This window comes from Engystomops pustulosus, chromosome 8 (genome assembly GCF_040894005.1).
Source record: "Engystomops pustulosus chromosome 8, aEngPut4.maternal, whole genome shotgun sequence".
Classification (NCBI taxonomy): Eukaryota; Metazoa; Chordata; class Amphibia; order Anura; family Leptodactylidae; genus Engystomops; species Engystomops pustulosus.
Window position 1 is genome coordinate 98,970,387 of NC_092418.1, and position 23,958 is coordinate 98,994,344.

The 23,958-nt window shown below is 43.2% G+C and overlaps 1 protein-coding gene across 1 annotated transcript; it reads left to right on the forward strand.

Annotated features, from left to right (window-relative positions):
- The first annotated feature begins 13,485 nt into the window (after nt 1-13,485).
- LOC140076162 (general transcription factor II-I repeat domain-containing protein 2-like) lies at nt 13,486-15,419 on the forward strand. Its single transcript, XM_072122672.1, has 2 exons — nt 13,486-14,364; nt 14,916-15,419. Exons 1-2 carry the CDS (start codon nt 13,486-13,488, stop codon nt 15,417-15,419), a joined length of 1,383 nt encoding a protein of 460 aa, XP_071978773.1.
- The last annotated feature ends 8,539 nt before the right edge of the window (nt 15,420-23,958 follow it).

Below are 23,958 nucleotides of genomic sequence, written 5' to 3' on the forward strand. Positions count from 1 at the left end.
CTCTGGATGATGTCATCTGCTGAAAACAATAGGTTTTTTTGATAATTTAGTTAATAAAAAAATGAAATTATATTAATATTTCTAACATTTCTACATAAAATAGGACTTATTTTTCTTTGTTGTAGTTGTGTTTTTGTTTGTGACTTTTAAGGTGCATTGGGGCAATTATTAGTCACCTTTTGAAACAGTGCATAATTTGCCATCTAAACCTGGTTTTTGCCTAATTTGTCTCTGTATTTCGCCTGCCCAAGAGAGCCCTGACTACAAACAAAAGATAAGGGCAAAAACACACTCATTAACCCCTTAACGCTGAAGCCACTTTTCACCTTCCTGACACGGCCCATTTTTTCAAATCTGCCCTGTATCACTATGTGGTTATAACTTTGAAACGCTTTAACATATCCAAGTGATTTTAAAATTGTTTTCTCGTGACACATTGTACTTCATGTTAGTTGAAAAATGTTGGTGGTATGTTTTGCATTTATTTATGAGAAAATCAGATATCTGGTGAAAATTTGGAAAAATTCTCGATTTTTGAACTTCAAAATGTTCTACTTTTTCCACACATAGTCATAACAGCAAAAAAACTTAATAACTAACATTCACCGAATGTCTTCTTTATGTGGACATGGTTTTTTATGCACACTCTTATTTTTGTAGGATGTTATGGGCCTTTGAACGTTAGGTGCGATTTTTCACTTTATCATAAAAAATGCGAAATCCTGCTATTGAGGGACCTACTCTGGTTTCAAGTCCCTTTGAGAGGCCTAAATAAAAGTAAAACCCCATTAATTACTCCATTATAGAAACTACACCCCTCAACGTATGCAAAACAACTTTTATGAAGTTTGTTAACCCTTTAATTGTTTTACAGGGGTTAAAACAAAATCGGATGCAATTTTGAAAGTAAATTTTTTTTGGCTAAATTAATGTGTTTTTTCAAAAAATGTACAAATTCTCAGTGGATAAAATACCAAACGCTCCACAAAATTTGATACCCAATCCCTCCCGCGTATAACAATCCCCCATATGTGGTGGTAACCTGCTGTATGGGCGCACGCCAGGGCATCGAAGGGAAGCTGCGCCATTCAGGGCAGATTATGCATTGTCACTTTTTATTGGCTATACAATCTTTATTCTTTTGGCAATTTGGACATATAAGGGCTTGTTTTTTGCGACATGAGATGCACTTTACAAATATTTCATTTTAGTGGGTCTGTAGCTTACTGATGAGATTTTCTTAACTCTTGAATGAATGAGTGAAAAGAAAATTGTCAATTTTGGTTTCCTTGCTTTTTATATTTTTTGGGGGTCGTACACCGTACACTAAAAATACTATATTATCTTTATTCTACAGATCACTACGATTACGGTGATACCTCATTTATATTGTTTTTCATTTATTTTTACAATTTTACTGGAAAAAACCAAAATAGAGGAAATCTCATTTTGTTTTTGCATCGCCATATTTTCGGAGACGTAACTTTAATAATTTTTGGTTGACAGAGCTAGTTTAGTGTTTATTTTTTACGTGTTGAGTTGTCCTTTCAATTGGTACCATTTTGGCGCACATAACTTTTTTTGATCACTTTTTAGAACATTTTTGCGAAGAGATTTTATGAAAAATGTAAATTTTTGGCGAATTTTTCGTGTTTTGCTTTTACGGCATTCACCGAGCTGGCCCAATAATGTTTCTAAGTTATTGTACAGATTGTTACGGATGCGGCGATACCAAATATCCACTGATCGCTTGTTCAAGCTATTCATCACCTTACACAGTGTAATACAGATGTATTATAGCCGGGTCCTGCCGGAAGCACCAGGAAGCAGATCGCACAGCCCCGGACACTGGCAGTGACAAATTCTTGCAACAGATAGGGGCAGATGTATCTCTTATTGCAGCTATTTTTAAACTTTTTCCTGCATTCTCTGAAACTTTCAGCGCACTGGTTTTCCTGCTTTGCACCTAATTCATCTTTGAGCTGTGACTGCTGGCAGATGTTGGCACATGATGTATCATTGATTTGCGCAAAAAAAAATTGCAAATGCACTCCGGTCCCCAAATGGTATAAACAAAACATTGGTATAGGTTACGACAAAATTGCGCCAATTACAGAAATTGTGCACAAAATTGTGGGAAAATAAAAGCACGATTTATCTTAAGGAAATCAGCCCAAAGATAAATCAAGGAGCAGAGGGGTTAAAAAAAAAGAAAGTAACAATGTCTGTGTCTTTGTTATCGGCCATTACATAATTTAATCTACTTGTTGAGCGTTACTCTTTTTGGGGGCTTATCCTAGATACCTCAACACCTCACCTAGACTTAACTGGAAACAGTAAAAACTCTTTTCAGGGAATGCTCTCATCATCCACACACTTTTCTGAACATGATATATAAAGGGGGATTTAGGCAGATGGAAGAGAAGCAGTAATTTCTATAAAGCAATGAATGGAAAGGCTGTCAGTACTCACCATTCTGAGGGTCCCTGGTACCAGCAGCAGATCCTCCTTCCCAGCCTCGCTCCTCTGGCTCTTCTTCCTCCACCTTGGGTATCACTCTCTCCTCAGTGTTATTTACCTCCATGTCAGAAGATTCTGTATCCAAGAAGTTCTGCCCTTGTGAGTCCTACATTGGTCTTTTATACCTCTTGGTCTGCCCCTTCTTGGAGATGTCCCACCCCAATGATGAAAGATTTTACCCCATGTAAATGAAGGGTGTTAGTGTTACTTAGTTAGCAGCCAAGTTTAGCATTTAAGACGCCCTGTGTGTTGTTCTTTGTTATGGATTTAACAACCCCACCGCACAACAAATATGTCCAGGATGTGTCTTTCTAATGGAACTAGTTACCTTCATTTACAAGTGTTTACTAGGCCCATTGTCTCTGTGTGATTCCCTACTGATTCAACTTCCTGGGCAAAAGGGAAAACACATCAATGCAGACAAGACAACTCCAATGGTTATGTGACTGCTTTGTCCTGGAAATGGCTTTATGGAGCAGGAAAATATCATACTACAAAGCTTTGTCATCATAATGGGGACTAAGGGGGGAAGGTATAATTAATTTATAAAAATATATAAATGGGTCATACAAAAAATATGGTTGAAAATTGAGGGGCATTTATTAATTTTGGCGCATGGTGGGGCTAGAACTGTTTTACATTTTTCAGTGGGATGCAAGTTTGTGGCGCAAGGGAGTAATGAACTGGTGCATAGACTAAAAGGTTTAGACCTCCAAACATCAGCTTTTAGCTGTTTTCTTTTTGCGAGAAGAAATCGAGCAGAATGTACCAGTACCATAAGTAAAACGTAACTTTTAGTAATTACTGATGAAATAAGTTCACAGTGAACCACAATAGTATATGCATCAACCATCTAGTCAGCAAAAACACATCAGAAAGGGAGCTTGTTCAGACCTCCAATAAGTCTCGTCTGACACGGTCCCCATTAATACCTTTCCGTGCCTTATAGTATATGACACAGTGCATCTTCTCAAAACCACGGACCAACATTAATCCGGACAGTAAGGAATAATAGGGTGGATCTCACCAGTCTTCGATGCGCCGTCTCCTGGTCGAGCGGTACTGGTCCGGAGGTACAGGGCCTATTAAGCCCTACAATCGGTTTGTATCCTGACCCCGCAATATTGCTCCCACCCTGACAAGGACAGTCCCAGTACTGTCCCTTACAGACCCTGTTAGTCCCTAATATGTAATCCCTATGCGTTTCATGGGGGATTTTTTTTTTTTTTTTTTTTTTTTTTTTTTAATTTTCAAAAAGCTTTATTAGGTTTTCACATAAAAATTACACATCCATCCACAATAAAGTGTTCTATACATAGCATCTTACATATTTAAACACGATAGCGCATCGGTAACCATTATCTTTCTCGCCCAAGGCGCTAATCATAGTTTCTATGCGACATAACTTAGCAGCTTAACCGATGCATTTCTTGGAGTCCCTATTTATTTCCTTTTTCCCCTATACCCCCCCCCCCCTCGCTGGAAGTGTTCGGGCCCCCCCCCCCAAGGAAAAAGAAAAGAGAGAAAAAGAGAAAAAAAAAAAAAAAAAAAAAAAAAATCATGGGGGATTTTCACAGTATGGCGTTTGTCCTCCTGGAGTAGCTCACCCGTTCCTCAGCTTGAGGTCCACATGGACCACATGGGCAGATAACCATATATATAACGTTATATAGTTATCTGGTTATCTGGTTATCATATATGGTTATCTGCCCTTGTGGTCTAAAATACGTGGGGAGGACCATAAGAAAATTAAAAACTCGAATCAGTGAACATTTTAGAAACATCAAAAAAGAACTTTTTGAGTTGGAACTAGAGATGAGCGAGCACTAAAATGCTCGGGTACTCGTTATTCGAGACGAACTTTTCCCGATGCTCGAGTGCTCGTCTCGAATAACGAACCCCATTGAAGTCAATGGGAGACTCGAGCATTTTTCAAGGGGACCAAGGCTCTGCACAGGGAAGCTTGGCCAAACACCTGGGAACCTCAGAAAAGGATGGAAACACCACGGAAATGGACAGGAAACAGCAGGGGCAGCATGCATGGATGCCTCTGAGGCTGCATAATCGCACCATTATGCCAAAATTATGGGCAACAGCATGGCCATGACAGAGTGACAGAATGAAGCTAGATAGCATCTAAAACATGCAATAATTGACCCTGACACTATAGGGGACGGCATGCAGAGGCAGCGGCAGCAGGCTAGAGAGTGGCATGGCGACATACCCTAAATGGACTCAGGCTTCAAACCAATGGGTGGCAGAGAGGAACCAAAGGAGGTGAGCAAGAAGCGCTCAAATAATATCGGTAAATGATAAAAGTTTGCCAGTATATTTTGTGGATTACACAGCAGGGTGGCGACAAAGTTAACATGGAAGCCATGAAAACAACCCAAAATTCTGCCTGACACAGCTCGTTTGATAAGGGGACCATGTATGGAGGCAGTGAACTAGTAGTAGATTAAAGGTGCTGCAGTTAAAACTATGCCAGGCGAGCTTTCGCCAATCCAAGCCCCTGTCTCTAGGCTACTCCCCAAACAGCACTTCTAAGAACCTTTTGTATAAGATCAAGTGTAGTAGCGTTCTTATAAGTTTAGGATATGCCAGGTGAGGGGAATGTAAACAGATGCGCAAGAAGCGCTGAAATAATATTGGTAAATGATAAAAGTTTGCCAGTATATTTTGTGGATAACACAGCAGGGTGGCGACAAAGTTAACAACTTTGATGTGGAATCCATGAAAACAACCCAAATTTCTGCCTGACACACCTCGTTTGATAAAGGGACGATGTATGGAGGCAGCTATATGGACGACTTTTGGAGGTAGCAATGGAGACAACGTGTGGAGGCTGCTATGGAGACAATTTAATTTGGATAGTGCCTGTATGTGGCAGTCCCAAAAATTTTTCAAACCAGAGGAGCAGGTAGGTGGCCCTCCAGTAAAATGGAATAGATTGAGTGCCTGTATGTGGCAGTCCAAAAAAATTTTCAAACCAGAGGAGCAGGTAGGTGGCCCTCCAGAAAAATTGAATAGATTGAGTGCCTGTATGTGGCACTCCCAAAAATTGTTTAAAACAGAGGACCGGGTAGGTGGCCCTCCAGAAAAATTGAATAGATTGAGTGCCTGTATGTGGTAGTTAAGCTAGTAGTGGTGGAACCCCTGCTGAGCCTGGTTTGGCAAATGTTGCACACCACAGTCCGTCGGTCATCCGGTGTTTCCTTAAAGAACCTCCAGACTTCTGAAGATCTAGCCCTTGCCGCAAGAGCCCTCGCCACGGGAGCTTCACTAGTTGACACATTTGGCGCTGATGCACCAGCTCTGGCCCTGCCTCTCCGTCTGGCCCCACCACTGCCTCTTCCAACCTGTTCTGGTCGAGGACTCTCCTCCGTCTCAGAAGCACTGTGTTCACCCGGCCTCTCAACCCAGCTTGGGTCTGTCACCTCATCATCCTCCGATCCCTCAGTCTGCTCCCCCCTCGGACTTCCTGCCCTGACAACAACTTCCCCACTGTCTGACAACCGTGTCTCCTCATCGTCGGACACCTCTTTACACACTTCCACTACGTCAAGAAGGTCATCATCACCCACAGACTGTGACTGGTGGAAAACCTGGGCATCGGAAAATTGCTCAGCAGCAACCGGACAAGTGGTTTGTGACTGTGGGAAGGGTCCAGAAAACAGTTCCTCAGAGTATGCCGGTTCAAATGCCAAATTTTCCTGGGAGGGGGCAGACTGGGGGGGAGGAGGCTGAGGTGCAGGAGCTGGAGGAGTGGCGATTTCGGTGACATGGGTGGACTGCGTGGAAGACTGACTGGTGGACAAATTGCTTGAAGCATTGTCAGCAATCCACGACATCACCTGTTCGCACTGTTCTGGCCTCAACAGTGCTCTACCACGAGTCCCAGTAACTTCAGACATGAACCTAGGGAGTGTAGCTCTGCGGCGTTCCCCTGCTCCCTCATAAGCAGGTGGTGTCTCACCCCGGCCAGGACCACGGCCTCTGACCCCTGCAGTAGTTGGACGCCCACGTCCCCGCCCTCGTCCTCTACCCCTAGCCCTCGGGTTAAACATTTTTAAAATGAGAGTTATAGCTTTAATTTTTTTTTTACTTTTTTTTGTGTTTTTGAGTTTTTAAAACTAAACGATGCTATCCTATTGCTATGGCTATTTTCTAGCCAAGTATGAAAGCACACTACTATGCCAGATGAGATGACACTGAGTTATTAAACAAAATAAACGTAAAATAAAAAAGGACAAATGGCAGACTGTGCCTAATTGAAATCCAACCCCTACTAAATTTTCCCACTTCGGTCTTTGCAATGGATATGTGCGTCACTAAGCGCAAAACACAGCGGTCGCAAGTCTCACTACAAATTGCTCACAATTGGCTAGTAGATGCACTGCAGCAAGTACAGCCACCAGCAGATCAACCAGAAATCAAATATATAACGCTACTGTAGGCGTAAGTAAGCCGTTTGGATTCTCCTATGGCTATTTTCTAGCCAAGTATGAAAGCACACTACTATGCCAGATGAGATGACGCTGAGTTATTAAACAAAATAAACGTAAAATAAAAAAGGACAAATGGCAGACTGTGCCTAATTGAAATCCAACCCCTACTAAATTTTCCCACTTCGGTCTTTGCAATGGATATGTGCGTCACTAAGCGCAAAACACAGTGGTCGCAAGTCTCACTACAAATTGCTCACAATTGGCTAGTAGATGCACTGCAGCAAGTACAGCCACCAGCAGATCAACCAGAAATCAAATATATAACGCTACTGTAGGCGTAAGTAAGCCGTTTGGATTCTCCTATGGCTATTTTCTAGCCAAGTATGAAAGCACACTACTATGCCAGATGAGATGACGCTGAGTTATTAAACAAAATAAACGTAAAATAAAAAAGGAAAAATGGCAGACTGTGCCTAATTGAAATCCAACCCCTACTAAATTTTCCCACTTTGGTGTTTGAGGTGGATATGTGTGCCACTAAGAGCTAAACACAACGGTAGCAAGTCCCCCTGCTAATTCCTCACAAAATGGTACTAGATGCAAATAAAAAAAAAAAAAAGTAGAGTTATTGTAGCCCTAAGAAGGGCTGTTGGGTTCTTGGAGAATCACTCCTGCCTAACACTATTCTAATAGAACAGCCTAACGCTTTCCCTGACCAGCAGCAGCTCTCTCCCTAGCGGCATCCAGACACAGAATGATCCGAGCAGCGCGGGCAGCGGCTAGTCTATCCCAGGGTCACCTGATCTGGCCAGCCAACCACTGCTATCGACGTGTAAGGGTACCACGTCATGCTGGGTGGAGTGCAGAGTCTCCTGGCTTGTGATTGGCTCTGTTTCTGGCCGCCAAAAAGCAAAACGGCGGGAGCTGCCATTTTCTCGAGCGGGCGAAGTATTCGTCCGAGCAACGAGCAGTTTCGAGTACGCTAATGCTCGAACGAGCATCAAGCTCGGACGAGCATGTTCGCTCATCTCTAGTTGGAACCTATAAAAACTGGGATCACGTTAGCGTGGACAATCCCCAGAAGAAGCTGTTCCTAGGCGAAACTCGAGCAGTGCTGACTGCACAAACCTTTTAAAAGCTTGTATTTTACTGATTGAGTGTGAGTATATTGATTAAAAATAATTTTAATAACACAAAACCTGGTTACACTATTGTGATCCTTTCCTCCTCCTACTGGCGGAACGTACGCTCTGGAGGAACAATTGGAACTAACGGTGGAGCGACCAGGTTCCTGATCCGGAAGACTATACACGTACACCGCAACACTCCTCAAGCTGAGGAACGGGTGAGCTACTCCAGGAGGACGAACGCCATACTGTGAAAATCCCCCATGCTTGGAGTGAAGCAGTCTAGAGGTACTGTTTTTATCCAATTAATTTGATGAAAGAGACGTTGAAGCAGAGGAACATTTTTGTATCTTTATATTTATTGTGAACGGGACATTGGACTTTCTATCCCTGTTTCTTCTTGCGCCGTCATTCTTTTTTACTTTCCAAACTACCTTTCAATCATTGCAATATCTGTTATACACGTACAACTCCATTTAAAAGTGTTTACCAAGCCAAATGCCTATGTGTGATTCCTTACTGATCCCACAGCCTGAAAAATAGAGAAACTGACTATGACAGCCTTGGGGTCTGAGCAGGACTCTAGAGCTGCCTGCAGGCAATGCCAGTAAGATGCGTCTATGACTTCATCCTAAAGGCACAGTGTCAGCCTATGCATGTGCATAGGCTGACACAGATACAGGCAGTCCCCTACTTAAGGAGACCCGACTTACAGATAACCCATAGTTAAAAGACGGACCCCTATGCCCTCTGTGACATCTGGTGAAGCTCTCTGGATGCTTTAATATGGTCCCAGACTGCAATGATCAGCTGTAAGGTGTCTGTAATGAAGTTTTATTGATGGTCCTTGGTCCAATTAAGGCAAAAATTGTGTCACTGGGGCAAAAGAAAAACATTTGTCTAGAACTTCAATTATAAAATATACAGTTTCGACTTACATACAAATTCAACTTAAGAACAAACCTCCGGACCCTATCTTGTATGTAACCCAGGGACTGCCTGTAATACCCTGCAATACATAAGTATTGCAGGGTATTATCTTGAAGAAGCAATCCCATAAAAAATGCAATAAAAAGTGATCAAAAAATATGTACTCCAGAATTATAGTGTTCTAAAGTACAACATGTCCCGCAAAAATCAAGCCATCAACCAGCACTGTAGCCAAAAAAGTAAAAATCTTATGCCACTTGGAAGATGGCGATGCACAAATGGTAGATTTTGCCCCACATTAGGTTTTTATTTGGCAAATTTAGTAAAACGTAAGAAAATATATTCAACTATGGTATCCCCGTAATCGTATCGACCCATAGAATAAAGATAACATGATTATTTGGCTATGCGGTGAAATCCAAAAAAAAAAAAAAGTTAAAAATCCAGTACAGAATTGATGTTTTTCTACTCCTGCTCTCAAAAAAAAGTTCCTAAATTTTCAACAATAGGGGATACCAACCCCAAAATGGTAACACTGGAAAAAGCATCTCATCCCGCAAAAAAATATAAGCCATCACATGGCCCCAATAACGAAAAAGCTAAAATGTTATAGCCTACAAAATGAGGAAACTAAAATACTGACAGTTGCAGGGCGCTCCTTCCCTTCTGTGCCTCGCTGTGCGCCCATAACACAAGTAACGGCCACATGTCGGGGTCTCTGTACTCGGGAGAAATTGCATAACAAATAGTAAGATGGGTTTTCTCTTTTTATCTTTTGGAAATGTGTAAATTTAAGGGCTAAATAAACATATAACTTTGAACAAAATTTGACCATTCTAAATTTCACCTAAATTCCACCATATTTTGATATATGAAGATCTCAAGGGTTTAACAATCTTTCTAAAAGCTGTTTCTAATAGTTTGAGGGGTGCAGATTTGGAAATGGGTTGATTATATAGGAGGTGTTTAATGCTAAATATTTAAAATTTCATTTAAAACAGTTATTATCCCCAAAATTGTAAATTCTGAAAAAACAGAAAATCGATAATCTATTTGTAAGCCGCGTGACATCAAAATAAATTACATTTGAAAAATTATGAAAATGTAAAGTAGACAAATGGGAAATGGGAAATCTAGGTGGTAAATCGATCTGCCTGAAACTGCAATGATTTAGAATTTCGAAAAATGGAACATTTTTCAAAAAATTCATAATTTTTTCATTTTTTTTGTAAATAAATGCAAAAATCAGCCAAAATTTACCACTAAAATGAAGTACAACATGTGAGGAAAAAACAATCTCATAATCACTTTAAGGGAAATGTATCATTATTTCTGCTGGGCAAATTGTCTAATTTTAGAAGTTTTTGCACCATTTTTGCAACTTTTGACTTGTCGCTTTTCAAATATGCCTTGTGCCTTATGTATCATTTTTTTCCCCAGATGTTCTGTGCGACTTTTCACTAAGGTTGTATTTTTTTGCGCCATTTTTGGCGCAAATCTGCCCCTGCCCATGTCAGGTGCAAAGGAAGGATTTTTTTCATGGACCCTATTTTAACATGTAAATTGGAATTATTTCACATGCTTTAAATGTTTAAAATTTTGCACAGTAAATTTTTTTGTCAAAATTCAGAAATTTTTGCATTTACTTTTTTTTTTTAAATTTATTGGTTACTTCTAAGGGTGAGGTCACACGTAGCGGTGTAATGCATTTTGAAACCAACTACAACAGCAGAGGAGAGGTGATTTGCCTTATTTCATTACTGTTAACATTTGCGTTTACACAATGCAATATAAACGCTGCGTTAACGCAGGTGTTAACATTGCGTTTACTATGCGTTTTGTTAATTCAAATGTAAACAGTAATGTAATTAGGAAAATCACCTCTCCTCAGACATTTGCAACAAAAAGTCTAAAAAAAAAGCCAAAATTTGCACCTGCCAGGATAGGAAAAACTGAACATGTATCGCAAGTAAAAAGACAGGATCGTACATAAGGTGCAAAAAAGAGCCGCCAAATGTCTCTAAAATTCAACTCAGAGAGACCAAACTATGATACATGAGGCCCTTTGATAAGTAACAGTGTTCAAAAGTTATAACCATATAAAGCGATGCATGTCAGAATACAAAAAACGGGGCTGAGTCTTAAGCTATAAACTGGCTACGTCCTTAAGGAGTTAAAATTGTGTTCCCTTACATCTCCTCCTCATCCTATTCCAGTGATGGGGAACCTATGACACGCGTGTCAGCACTGACACGCGTAGTCATTTTCGCTGACACGCCGGGTGGACGGGTGGACAATCGGCCGGCTTGACGGGTGGGCGGTCGGCCGGGTGGGCGGTGGGCTGGCTGGGCAGGTGGGCTGGCTGGGCAGGTGGGCTGGCTGGGCAGGTGGGCGGTCGGGCGGTGGGCTGCTCCTGTTCCCCCATCCTGCTCTGCGGAGGCCGCGCACTGACGTCAGAGCGTGGAGACAGAGCAGCCCCAGCGACCTGTGATGTGCCTGCTCCGGCCCACTCAGCTCCAGCCTCGGCCCCTGGCCCCGACGCCCTGCGCTGAGAGGAAATAAAATTCAGCACAAAATTCCTCTCCCCGGCGGCGCCTGGCATTGAGGTGATTTCCTGCGCGGTGACGTCATCACACCTGCACTTCGTTGCATTCCAGCCCGCGTCTGCTGCACATGCAAAGTAAATATATATTTATTATTTTCCCAGTGGTAAAAGCCTGGTAACTATAGTGATGTGGAGGGTTGTGATTTGGCCCTGTGACTATACTGGGGAGGGGGGAAGGGTGGGGAATGTAACTATACTGGGGGGCCCTATGACAATATTGGGGAGGGGGGGAGGCCCTGTAACTAGACTGGGGGGCCCTATGACTATACTGGGGGGGGGCACTGTGACAATACCCCCTCATGTGGCCGTTACTTGTTTTATGGACGCACAGCGAGGTGCAGAAGGGAAGGAGCGCCCTGCAGCTGCCAGTATTTTCCTCATTGACCCCTTTTGTAGGCTATAAAATTTTAGCTTTTGCGTTATTGGGTCCATGTGATGGCATTTTTTTTTTGCGGGATGAGACGCTTTTTCCAGTGTTACCATTTTGGGGTTGGTATCTCCTATTGTTGAAAAGGAGTAGAAAAGCATCAATTCTGTACTGGATTTTTTACTTTTTCTTTTTTGGTGTTCACCGTAAAGCCTAATAATCATGTTATCTTTATCTATGGGTCGATACGATTACAGGAATACCATAATTGAATATTTTTTCTTATGTTTTACTGAATTTGCCAAATCCTATAAATGTGACTGATATTGTTCTTTGTATTTCCAATACAGGCGGTCCCCTACTTAAGAACACCGACTTACATACGACCCCTAGTTACAAACGGACCTCTGGATATTGGTAAGTTATTGTACTTTAGTCCTAGGCTACAATGATCAGCTGTAACAGTTATCACAGGTGTCTGTAATGAAGCTTTAGTGTTAATATTGATTCTTATGACAATCCAACATTACTAAATTCCAATTGTCACAGAGACCAAAAAAAGTTCTGTATATATATACAGTTCCGACTTACATACAAATTCAACTTAAGAACAAACCTACAGACCCTATCTTGTATGTAACCCGGGGACTGCCTGTATAGCCTGTTTACAACTATGCCTTGGAGTACTGGAGACATTAGTTTGGTTTAAGCACCGATGTGTGCCTTTTTAAGTCTTTTTATTTTTAAGAATTCATAAAGTTATTATATGAATTTGGACATCCGCTTCTTTCATTCATTATGAGCAGCAGAATGCCACGTGGGACGCATATCTGAGGCCCTGTGATCACATATCTGTGTGATTGGCCATTACTGAGATAAGTGAGGGGGAGGCTGGAAGCGGCCTGTGCTATGGGTGCCGTTTCTCGCCATTAATTTACATAAGGAACGGCTCCTTTTCACACTGCGCACACTTGTTAACTATTTCTGCTTACTAACTTTGCCCTTTCCTAAAAGACAGCTAGCCCGCAGGCAATTAGGGGTTATCTATAAGTCACTGCCCCTGTGATGGAGAAGCCAAAAAATAAAAAAACAAAGTTAAGTAAAGGAAGTGGTGGTAGCAGTAGCCGACCCTTTCAAGAGACATGGACTGAGATGTATGGCATTTTAGAAAAAAATGGCAGATCATTTTGCGTTCTATGTAGTGAAACGGTAGTAAGCAGAACGTGGAATATAAATAGACATTTCGAAACTAATCATTCCGAGCTCTTGAAAAAAAGTGAGGATGAAAGAAAGGAATACATTTCCAGGCAGCTACACCTTCATAAAAGCCAATCTAATTCCATCCTTAAATTTGTAAAAAGCTCTACAAATTTAACATCTGCAAGTCTGAGAATCGCTCACTCCATAGCTCAGCATGGAAAAGCACTCAGTGAGGGAGAATCTATTAAAGAAACTTTCTTCAGATGTGCACCAGTTCTATTTCACGGTATGCAGAATAAAGATGCAATTAGTAAGAGAATATCTGAGTTACCACTCAGTAGAAATATCATAAAAGACCGAATAATCAGACTGAACACAAATGTACAACAGCAATTAAAGAGAGACATAAGTAATTGTAAATATTTTTCAATCTCTCTTGATGAAACTACTGATGTCACATCACATGCTCAGTTGGCCAATATTGGTCGATATTCTGATGGTCTCACAATGAGAGAAGAGTTGATAAAGTTAGTATCAGTGCCAACAAGTACGTCAGGAAGCGAAATATGTAAGGTTGTTATGCAAACATTCTGTGACCTAAGCATTGATATCTCTAAAATTGTGTCAGTGACCACAGATGGGGCACCAAACATGGTGGGTAAAAAAGTCGCATTTGTTACGTTGTTTACAGAAGCTGTTGGACACCCGATTGTGCCTTTTCATTGTATTATCCATCAGGAGGCTTTATGTGCCAAAGCAGGATTCACTGACTTAAACGACTTAATGTCAGTTGTTACAAAAATAGTTAATTTAATAGCTGCTCGCCCCCTTCACAAGCGAGAATTTTCTGAACTTTTATTGGAGGTTGATTCCACCTACAGTGGACTGCTGATGTACAATAATGTACGATGGCTGAGCCGGGGCAAAGTTCTTGAGCGCTTTGTGGAATGCTTTGAAGAAATTAAGGTATTTCTTGAGGATAAGGATCTGGGAAACTTTCCTCAGCTCTATGATAGTAAGTGGGTCAATACCCTGATGTTTTTTACAGATATCTCTGTTCATATTAATGAACTGAACTTAAACCTACAAGGTTTTGGCAAAAGTATTGATGTTATGTTTGGATACATAAAAGCTTTTGAAAGTAAACTTAAAATTTTCAAGCAAGATGTAGAAACTAAAACTTACCTTATATACTCGAGTATAAGCCTAGTTTTTCAACACAAAATTTGTGCTCAAAAACCCTAACTCGGCTTATACTCGAGTCAACTAAAAAAATAAAGTCAAAACTCACCTTTCTGACATCACCTGTATGTCCTCTTCTGTCTGGGACAGTCTGAGACAGAAGAGGACCTATGGAGGACGTCGGAAAGATGAGTACAGTGTTATTTTTTTTCCTACTACAGGGGCTGGGCAGGCTGTATGCTACAGGGGTTGGGCAGGCTGTATGCTACAGGGGCTGGCAGACTATATACTGGGAGGCTGTAACCAATGCATTTCCCACCCTCGGCTTATACTCGAGTCAATAGGTTTTCCCAGTTTTTTGTGTTGAAATTAGGGGTTTCGGCTTATACTCGGGTCGGCTTATACTCGAGTATATACGGTATAAGTATTTTCCTCGAGTAACAAAGTATTTTGAGAAGGTCAGTGCAGGTGTACAAAATGAAATGGAACCCTTGCATATAAAGTACCAGCATGTTTTAGACTCCTTACTTGACCAGTTCAGTGACAGGTTTAATCAATTTAGAAGCCTAGAACAGACCATGAAAATAATGAAGTATCCTGATGTAGTAGTCTACAGTAGTTTGGAATTAAATGGTTTTCAATGGATACAAATTGATGACTTGGAGATGCAACTTGTAGAATTTCAGGAAAGCATCTGGGGTCAGGTGTTTGTTGACTTGAGGTCAAAACTTGAGAACCTAGAAAGGTGCCGCTTGGAGAATCAAGAGGAATGCCACTATGAACAGGAAATTTGGAGTGCCTGGAACCGGTTACCAGACACTTTTAGCACCCTGAAAAATATAGCAATGGCTTTACTTACTATTTTTCCCTCTACATACTTTTGTGAGACCTTATTCTCAGCATTAAATAATATCAAAACCAACAAAAGAAACAGATTGACAGATGAACTTAGTAGCGCTTGCTTGGGCTTGAAGTGTACAAAATACCAGCCTTCAATTGAAGATTTAGCGAATGAAATTCAGCAACAAAAAAGTCACTAGGACTCATTATACGTACAGAATAGCTGCATATAGACTAGTGATGGCGAACCTGTGGCAGTCCAGCTGTTGCTGGACTGCCACAGGTTCGCCATCACTGGAAGAATTCCCCCTCCCCCTCACTTATCTTAGTTCATGGCACCCCACACAAGTTAAATAACAGCAAGACCAACAAAAGAAACCAACTGACAGATTAACAAAGAAGTCACTAAGCAGGTAAGTTAAATAACTATACATATTTGTTATTTAAACTCTTAATATCACAAAATTAGTTTTTTTTTCTAAAGGTGACACACCACCCGAGTTATGCTCGGTTTTTTGGCGAATTTTGACACACCAACCTCAAAAGGTTGCCCATCACTGTCCTATTCCATTGCCTCCTTGGTTGAATTTGAAGGACATATGTCTTTATTCAACTGTACTAAGTAACTATATAATTAATTGATTTCAACATCTCAGTTACGAAGTTATGATCAGGACCCTCTGTCTGTAGGCTGTTCTTTCTCGCAGGGCACTGCCACCCATCTGCTATGACTCCATATAGTAGGTAATAAGTTATTATATGGAGGAATAGGAATGGAACTGTCAGCAGCTGATTACTTATTTAAACTCAATTATTGAACCCCATTTCTCAAGTGTAGCAATCCACATCCTCAGTACAGAAAAAAAGAACAAAAAAAACAACAAAGAACGGCACCTTTGATGTTATTGTCAGGCCAAAGAGTTAGTAATGTAACAGAAGGTGCTCACCTGGTTACCCCTTGGTAAGATGCATATAAAAACCCAAAAGACCAGTGAAGATTATGTTGATTGCAGAACCAAAACCCGGTATAGCCAAATGGGACTGATAGTAATAATAATATTTAGAAAGGAATAGAAATTGGGCACTATTGGGGTGCTGACAATGTATTACACGGAGTGTTCACGTCTGGGGGTCTCCTGCATTATGCGTCTCCTGCATTTTGCTTGGTAAGGTGTCTCTTGTCATAGAATACAAGGTCCAGGAGCTCTTAGGTCAGCCGGAGGCTCCTCCTTCAAACAGCATTTCAACCTGTTGCAGTTCCTAACTATCTTTCTGAATTCCGTCGTCTCGGGGGTATGAAGTCTCAATCACTGTGTACGGTTTCAGTTCCCACTTCGAGTCTAGCTTGCTGGTCTGGAGGTCACTTCTCAACTAGACCTGATCACGTGTTTACAGGGTCTCAATGCAAGAATTTGAAGTTAAAATCTGCTTCCTAATGTAATTTAGGGCAACGCTGGTTAAAGGGAACCTACCACCACAAATCTACCTATAAAGGTAGATCGGGTGGTAGGTAGATCAATGGGACGTGAGGATAGCCCTTTTAAGGGCTAATCCTCACGTCCCCGCACTTCTTTAGTAACTTTTATTTGACTTTTATGGCAATTTTCTTATGCGGCTACTGGGGCGTGGAGTAGCCGCATCTGAGGTTACACGAGGCGGCTACTTCACGCCCCGGTAGCCACTTTACCCCTCCTACTCCCCATCTTCGGCCCTCGTCCGTCGATCCTGCCATCTGCGCATGCGCAGAACAGCAGGCCCGCGCCTGTGCAGCCCCGGCTTTGGAGCAGTGACCTCGCAGGCGCGGGCCTGCTGTTCTGCGCATGCACAGAGTGCAGGATCGTCGGACGAGGGCGCGCAGCTGCGCGCCGAAGATGGTGAGTAGGAGGGGTAAAGTGGCTACCGGGGCGTGAAGTAGCCGCTCCATGTAAACTCAGATGCGGCTACTCCACGTCCCAGTAGCCGCATAATAAAATTACCATAAAAGTCAAATAAAAATTACTAAAGAAGTGCGGGAACGTGAGGATTAACCCTTAAAAGGGCTATCCTCACGTCCCATTGATCCACCTACCACCCGATCTACCTTTATAGGTAGATTTGTGGTGGTAGGTTCCCTTTAAGTATGGAGTTGTTGTGCATGTAAAAAAGCTCTGGCAAGGAATTTGGCTAGTTGGTACTCTTAGAGCTTGATGCAGTCCGTAGGAGGTTTATAAGGACACATCCTTGAATGGTACCACAACAGCAAATTTAGTGAAGTGGTCCACAATGGTAAGGATAGATATACTAAGTTTGGCTGGCCTCAATCTTCATGGGCTGGTGTCAGTCATAGTCTTGTCTAGAGGGGTATGTTGAAGGGAGGCAGTCTGGTCCGGGAAGTCTGGAGCATCAGTCATTAGAGATCGGAAAATTTGTTGAAATTCGGTTTGACCCGATTCACCGAATTTTTAAAAATAATTTAGATTCGTATCATGACAAATCACGTTAAAAAAACAGGCATTTCCTGGCTGCAGAGAGCCTGTGAGGTGTTGTAGAACGTTGTGCCATGCTCAAATATGTATAGGAAGCGTGGTTTGGTCTTCAAACAATTATGTGTTTTAGTATGACGCGCACATGACAGCCGCCGCTCTTAGAATCGCTTCACTCTTCACTTCCATGTGCACTTACACAGGCCAACTTCCCCAAATAAGCGAAGCAGGAACGCAGACTGACAAGGTAACGTCTGTGCCAGCTCAAAAGGACTGAGCTGAGGGCCAAGATCCCACTATAACATCAGAGAGTGCACTCTTTTTACACTGACTTCAGATGATTCCATAGATTACGACAGAACCTGTTCTGTTAAACGCGGATACATGTAGAAACCCCCCAAAAGAGTGCAGAGGATGTCAGCAGTAATTCTGCATTGACGTCACTGATCATTTTGCCTTTCTTTTCATCCGTCACTGTCCTTTTTCAATCGGTCAATAATTCATCATTATTGCTAAAGCCAAAAACAAACAGGAGTGGATCCAAAACAGAGATGACCAGTAAATGGGATACTTGCATGTCCTCTGTGTTCTGTATCCAGTTCTGCTTTTGGCTATCAATCCTGAGGCTATTCATTCCTTCTGACAGATGAAATGAAGGGGAAAACCAAACATAGTGGTAACATCATAGAGTGGTGGAGGGTGAAAACAGCATTATGGAAATCACAAGGTGTTCCAGGGAGACAGCGGTCAGTTGACAGCAGCATGAGTAGGCCGCAGAGTGGCACAATGACAAATTATGGAGGTGGCGGAAACATGGTAGGCCACAAAGTGGCAGCATGACAGAGTGTGGAGGTGGCAACAGCAGCAAGAGCTCAGAAAGTGGCACAATGACAGACTGGAGGTGGCGGCAACATGGAAGGCTACAGAGAGGGACAATGACAGAGTGAGGAGGTGGCAGCAGCAGCAGGAGGCCACAAAGTGGCACAAGGACAGAGTGCGTAGGTGGCAGCACAAGGTCAGAGCAGGAGGTGGCAGCTACCGGTTAGGCCACAGAGTGGCACAATGACTTTATGGAGGTGGCAGCAAAATGGTAGGCCACAGAGTGGCACAATGATAAAGTTTATAATGAATTTGAAGTTTGAAATGAATTTGAAGTTGAAATTTTCAATTTAAATTTGAAGATTACAGATGCCACGTGCATCCTTTATTACAATTTTCCTGAAAATATCAGGTCTTTGCCAAAAAACAACTGCAAAGGTGGCACCAGCAGCACATGAGGTCAGAGAGTGGCATGATGATAAATACTTTAGCTGGCAGCAACATGGAAGGCCACATTGTGGTACAATGATGAAGTTTGACATCAATTTGAAGTTGAAATTTTCAATTTAAATTTGAGGATTAGAGATGCCATATGCATCATACATTACAATTTTCCTGAAAATATTATGTCTTTGCCAAAAAAGAATGGTAAAGGTGGCAGCAGCAGCAGGAGGTCAGAGAGTTACACAATGCCAAATTCTGGAGCTGGCAGCAACATGGTAGACCACAAAGTGGCACAATGATAGTTTGTGGAGGTGGCGGACAATTCCAGTCCCTAGTAAAGATGGTTGGAGGACGATGGAGCAACTGGCAGCAGATGTTTGGCATCAGGCAGGTGGCAGCATCAGAATAGTGGCTGAGGCAGGTAATTAGAATCCAGACTCATTTCTCAACATTTGGGGGAGGGTCATGGCTGATATAATCTGATGCATTAGACATTGGCGAGTTGAAATCGCCTGATTCATCTTGACAAAGGTCAGTCTCTCCACATTACCGGTGGACAAGTGGGTTCTCCTTGGGGTAACGATGGCCCCTGCCGCACTGAGCACCCGCTATGATGCTACACTACTGGCCGGGCAGCACAGATTCTCAACTTCAAACCCCACAGGTTGCGGCCGGGCATCAAGTTTGGCTGCCCAGTAGTCCAGGGGATCCTCTAAATGGGGGGGGGGGGGGGTAAAGTGCTGTCCAAGTAGGCCACCACATGATGATGCAGGGTCTGCTCCATGTCCTGCTGCTGCTGCTGGTGGCGGCTACCCTTTTCACTAGGTGGGTGAAGGAAGTTGCTCATTAAGGACTCCAGACTTAAGCTGCTGCTGATGGAGCTGCTACTGCTCCTACCCCCCCCCCATCCCCATCTCCCCACAACAGCCGTGGCAGTAGTACGTGAGCGATGACTGCCAGGAATCCCTTGGTCAGATCTGACAGTGGATGAACAATGGTGCACATAGGCAGCGACCAACTTATCATAGGATTTCTCTGTGATAAGGTAAACCTAGCTTGACAGATCAAATCCTGTCATTTATACTTGTCTAAGTTTCCTAAAAGCACGGTAACAGAGAATATATTTTAAAATTGCCCGACATCGTGGACCGCACCTAAATCTTCGAGGCTGAGGAATTTCAGGAATTCTCTGAGGTGATGTGAGCATGAGACAGCAGAAAAGTCTCCAAACAAGACCCAAGATGTCTGATATGTTATGCTTTGTATGCTCCTCTTTTTCTACTTTTTTCCTGCTTTTCTATATAGACTTGTGAAACCAAATAAACTTGTGCAGTGCTGATTTGCCCAGGGCGATGGGAGCATGAGTGAGACTTAAATCAGCAAGTGTCTGAGTCATTCCTTGCAACGTGCACACATGCTTTCAACTGCTTTGAAACACACGACCAATGCCAACTAAAAGAGGATATCATAAATCCTCCCCTTAACATCTATAGTACGCCAGTTGTTCCTCCCTCTCGGCAGCTGGAAAAATGTTACCCATTTTTGACCAGTAGTGAGGGTCCAAGAGGGTGGAGAGCAAAAACTCATCCCTATGCCAGATGTTGTCTATTCGGCTGTCACTAGTTAGGCAAAGCAGCATGCTGCGGGCCATCTGCGCAAGTGACTCTGAGGGACTCCCGGTCTCCATAACCACAGTATACTGCCACGATGCTTCTGGGTCATCTGCCTTGTCTTCTACCTCCTCCAGATGCTCCTGCTCCTCCTCTCTTGTCACCTGAGTGGAAAAAAAAATCCTGCTCCAATTTCCTCCTCCTCCTCCAGCTCAGCCTCCACCGGACTCATGTGGCCATAAGATGTAGTCTCCACTTCTCCAGTGCCCTGACCAGACAGATTTTGCAGCATGAGTTCCAGGACATGAAGCAGTGGAATGACGTTATTCATCCCGCAGTCCCAGCGACTGACAAATAACGTGGCCTCTTCAAGGGGCCTGAGCAAACGGCAGGTGTCACGCATGAGCTGCCAGTGGTTGATATCAAAGTTACACAGGGGAGTACTCTTGTCCGCTTGCATCATCAAAAAATCATTAATGGCTTTTCTCTGTTCATACAGGCGGTCTAACATAATCCAGTAGAATAAAAAATCTTTTGTGACCGGAGCTCAAAAACGAAAAAGACGATCCATGCACGTTTCCTCCTTATTTGTGCACCAAACACAAGGGATCACTTTCAGGGATAAGTCACCATTCAGACCAGAAACCGTCAATATTTTCACTCCTGTCCTAGTCTCCTCCACTCACTGTATATAAGAGACATATCCAGACATAGGGGGACATTAATCATAGTGGGTCTCAGGTTCGCCTATTTTTGCGCCTGGTTTGATCTTCTTTTTGGCTCCTGATCTATGATGGATCTAGTTCTGCCTTAGTAAATGCACTTTGGATTTGTCTCATGCAGAGGTCGCATTAACGCCTCACCACGCGTCATAGACGCGTGATGAGGCGCCATTACCCCCCAAAATAATTGCCATGCGTAAAGTTACGCTTGGCAATTATTCCTTGCAGCGCGCAGGCTGAGCGGCTCGGCGCGCGCTGCAAAAGAGGTAAATGTCCCGCGATCACAGCGCGCACCGGGCCGCTCAGCGGGACACGTGACACAGTGATCTGTGTCATCAGCGCTCCGGAGCGAGAGCGCAGGCCCCGCGATACCTGTAGACAGCGGGGCTGCGTTTATGTCGGGACTTCAGAGCAAGGCCGGGTGAGTGTGTGCAGTGTTCTGTGTGTAGTGTAGTGTAGTGGAGTGGAGTTGAGTGGAGTGTGTGCTGTGTGTAGTGTAGTGGAGTGTGTGCTGTGTGTAGTGTAGTGGAGTGGAGTGTGTGCTGTGTGTAGTGTAGTGAAGTGGAGTGGAGTGTGTGCTGTGTGTAGTGTAGTGGAGTGTAGTGTGTGCTGTGTGTAGTGTAGTGTAGTGTGTGCTGTGTGTAGTGTAGTGTAGTGTAGTATGTGCTGTGTGTAGTGTAGTGTAGTGTAGTATGTGCTGTGTGTAGTGTAGTGTAGTGTAGTGTGTGCTGTGTGTAGTGTAGTGTAGTGTGTGCTGTGTGTAGTGTAGTGGAGTGTGTGCTGTGTGTAGTGTAGTGGAGTGTGTGCTGTGTGTAGTGTAGTGTGTGCTGTGTGTAGTGTAGTGTGTGCTGTGTGTAGTGTAGTGTGTGCTGTGTGTAGTGTAGTGTGTGCTGTGCTGTGTGTAGTGTAGTGTAGTGTGTGCTGTGTGTAGTGTAGTGTGTGCTGTGTGTAGTGTAGTGTGTGCTGTGTGTAGTGTAGTGTGTGCTGTGTGTAGTGTAGTGTGTGCTGTGTGTAGTGTAGTGTAGTGGAGTGTGTGCTGTGTGTAGTGGAGTGGAGTGTGTGCTGTGTGTAGTGGAGTGGAGTGTGTGCTGTGTGTAGTGGAGTGGAGTGTGTGCTGTGTGTAGTGTAGTGTAGTGTAGTGGAGTGTGTGTAGTGTAGTGGAGTGTGTGCTGTGTGGAGTGTGTGCTGTGTGGAGTGTGTGCTGTGTGGAGTGGAGTGTGTGTTGTGTGTAGTGTAGTGGAGTGTGTGCTGTGTGTAGTGTAGTGGAGTGTGCTGTGTGTAGTGTGCGCAGTGTGCGAGTGTAGTGTAGTGTGGTGTGCGAGTGTAGTGTAGTGTGCGCAGTGTGCGAGTGTAGTGTAGTGTGCGCAGTGTGCGAGTGTAGTGTAGTGTAGTGTGCGCAGTGTGCGAGTGTAGTGTGCGCAGTGTGCGAGTGTAGTGTAGTGTAGTGTGCGCAGTGTGCGAGTGTAGTGTGCGCAGTGTGCGAGTGTAGTGTAGTGTAGTGTGCGCAGTGTGCGAGTGTAGTGTAGTGTGCGCAGTGTGCGAGTGTAGTGTAGTGTGCGAGTGTAGTGTGCGCAGTGTGCGAGTGTAGTGTAGTGTGCGAGTGTAGTGTAGTGTGCGCAGTGTGCGAGTGTAGTGTAGTGTGCGAGTGTAGTGTAGTGTGCGCAGTGTGCGAGTGTAGTGTAGTGTAGTGTGCGCAGTGTGCGAGTGTAGTGTAGTGTGCGCAGTGTGCGAGTGTAGTGTAGTGTGCGAGTGTAGTGTGCGCAGTGTGCGAGTGTAGTGTAGTGTGCGCAGTGTGCGAGTGTAGTGTAGTGTGCGAGTGTAGTGTGCGCAGTGTGCGAGTGTAGTGTAGTGTGCGAGTGTAGTGTAGTGTGCGCTGTGTGCGAGTGTAGTGTAGTGTGCGAGTGTAGTGTAGTGTGCGCAGTGTGCGAGTGTAGTGTAGTGTAGTGTGCGCAGTGTGCGAGTGTAGTGTAGTGTGCGCAGTGTGCGAGTGTAGTGTAGTGTGTGCAGTGTGCGAGTGTAGTGTAGTGTGTGCAGTGTGCGAGTGTAGTGTGTGCGGTGTATTACCGAAATTTTCATACTCCTCCTCGGGTAAAAATACTCCTCAAAAATGGTGAGAGGAGTATTTTTACCCTTCTGGAAAAATGTTAGTGCGACCTCTGGTCTCATGTCCGTTTCGTTTGAGCCTAACTTTGTCTCTAATTGTTAGATCGCATTTGTGAGCAATAATGAAAGGAGACTGAGAAAATGTGACAGAACGTTCAGGGCGTCATCTCTGCCCAAAAAAACTATCATTGTGATGTAACTGCAGGGACTAAAAGTTACAGAGATGTAAAAAAAAAAAAATAAATAAATTCTTGCTGAAATGAGTCTTTTCCTTTTTTATTATAATGTACAGGAAATGGAGACTGATAATATTCTCAGATCTGTACAATAAGACAATAATCACTCACAGAGATGATCCCATAGAAAGTGATGAAGTCGTTACTGGAGAAATTTTACATTTTAAAACTGCTCCGAAGTATTTTCCATGTTGCATAGAGGGAATTCTTCATTTTGGAACCTAAAAATTATGTTTTCAGTAATGTAAAGTGATTTTTTTTGGAAGTGCACCTGCTCAGAGTAGGTGCATTTTCTGCGCCTATTTTGGGCGAAAATTTGTGATAGATCCCGTGCAAACATCTG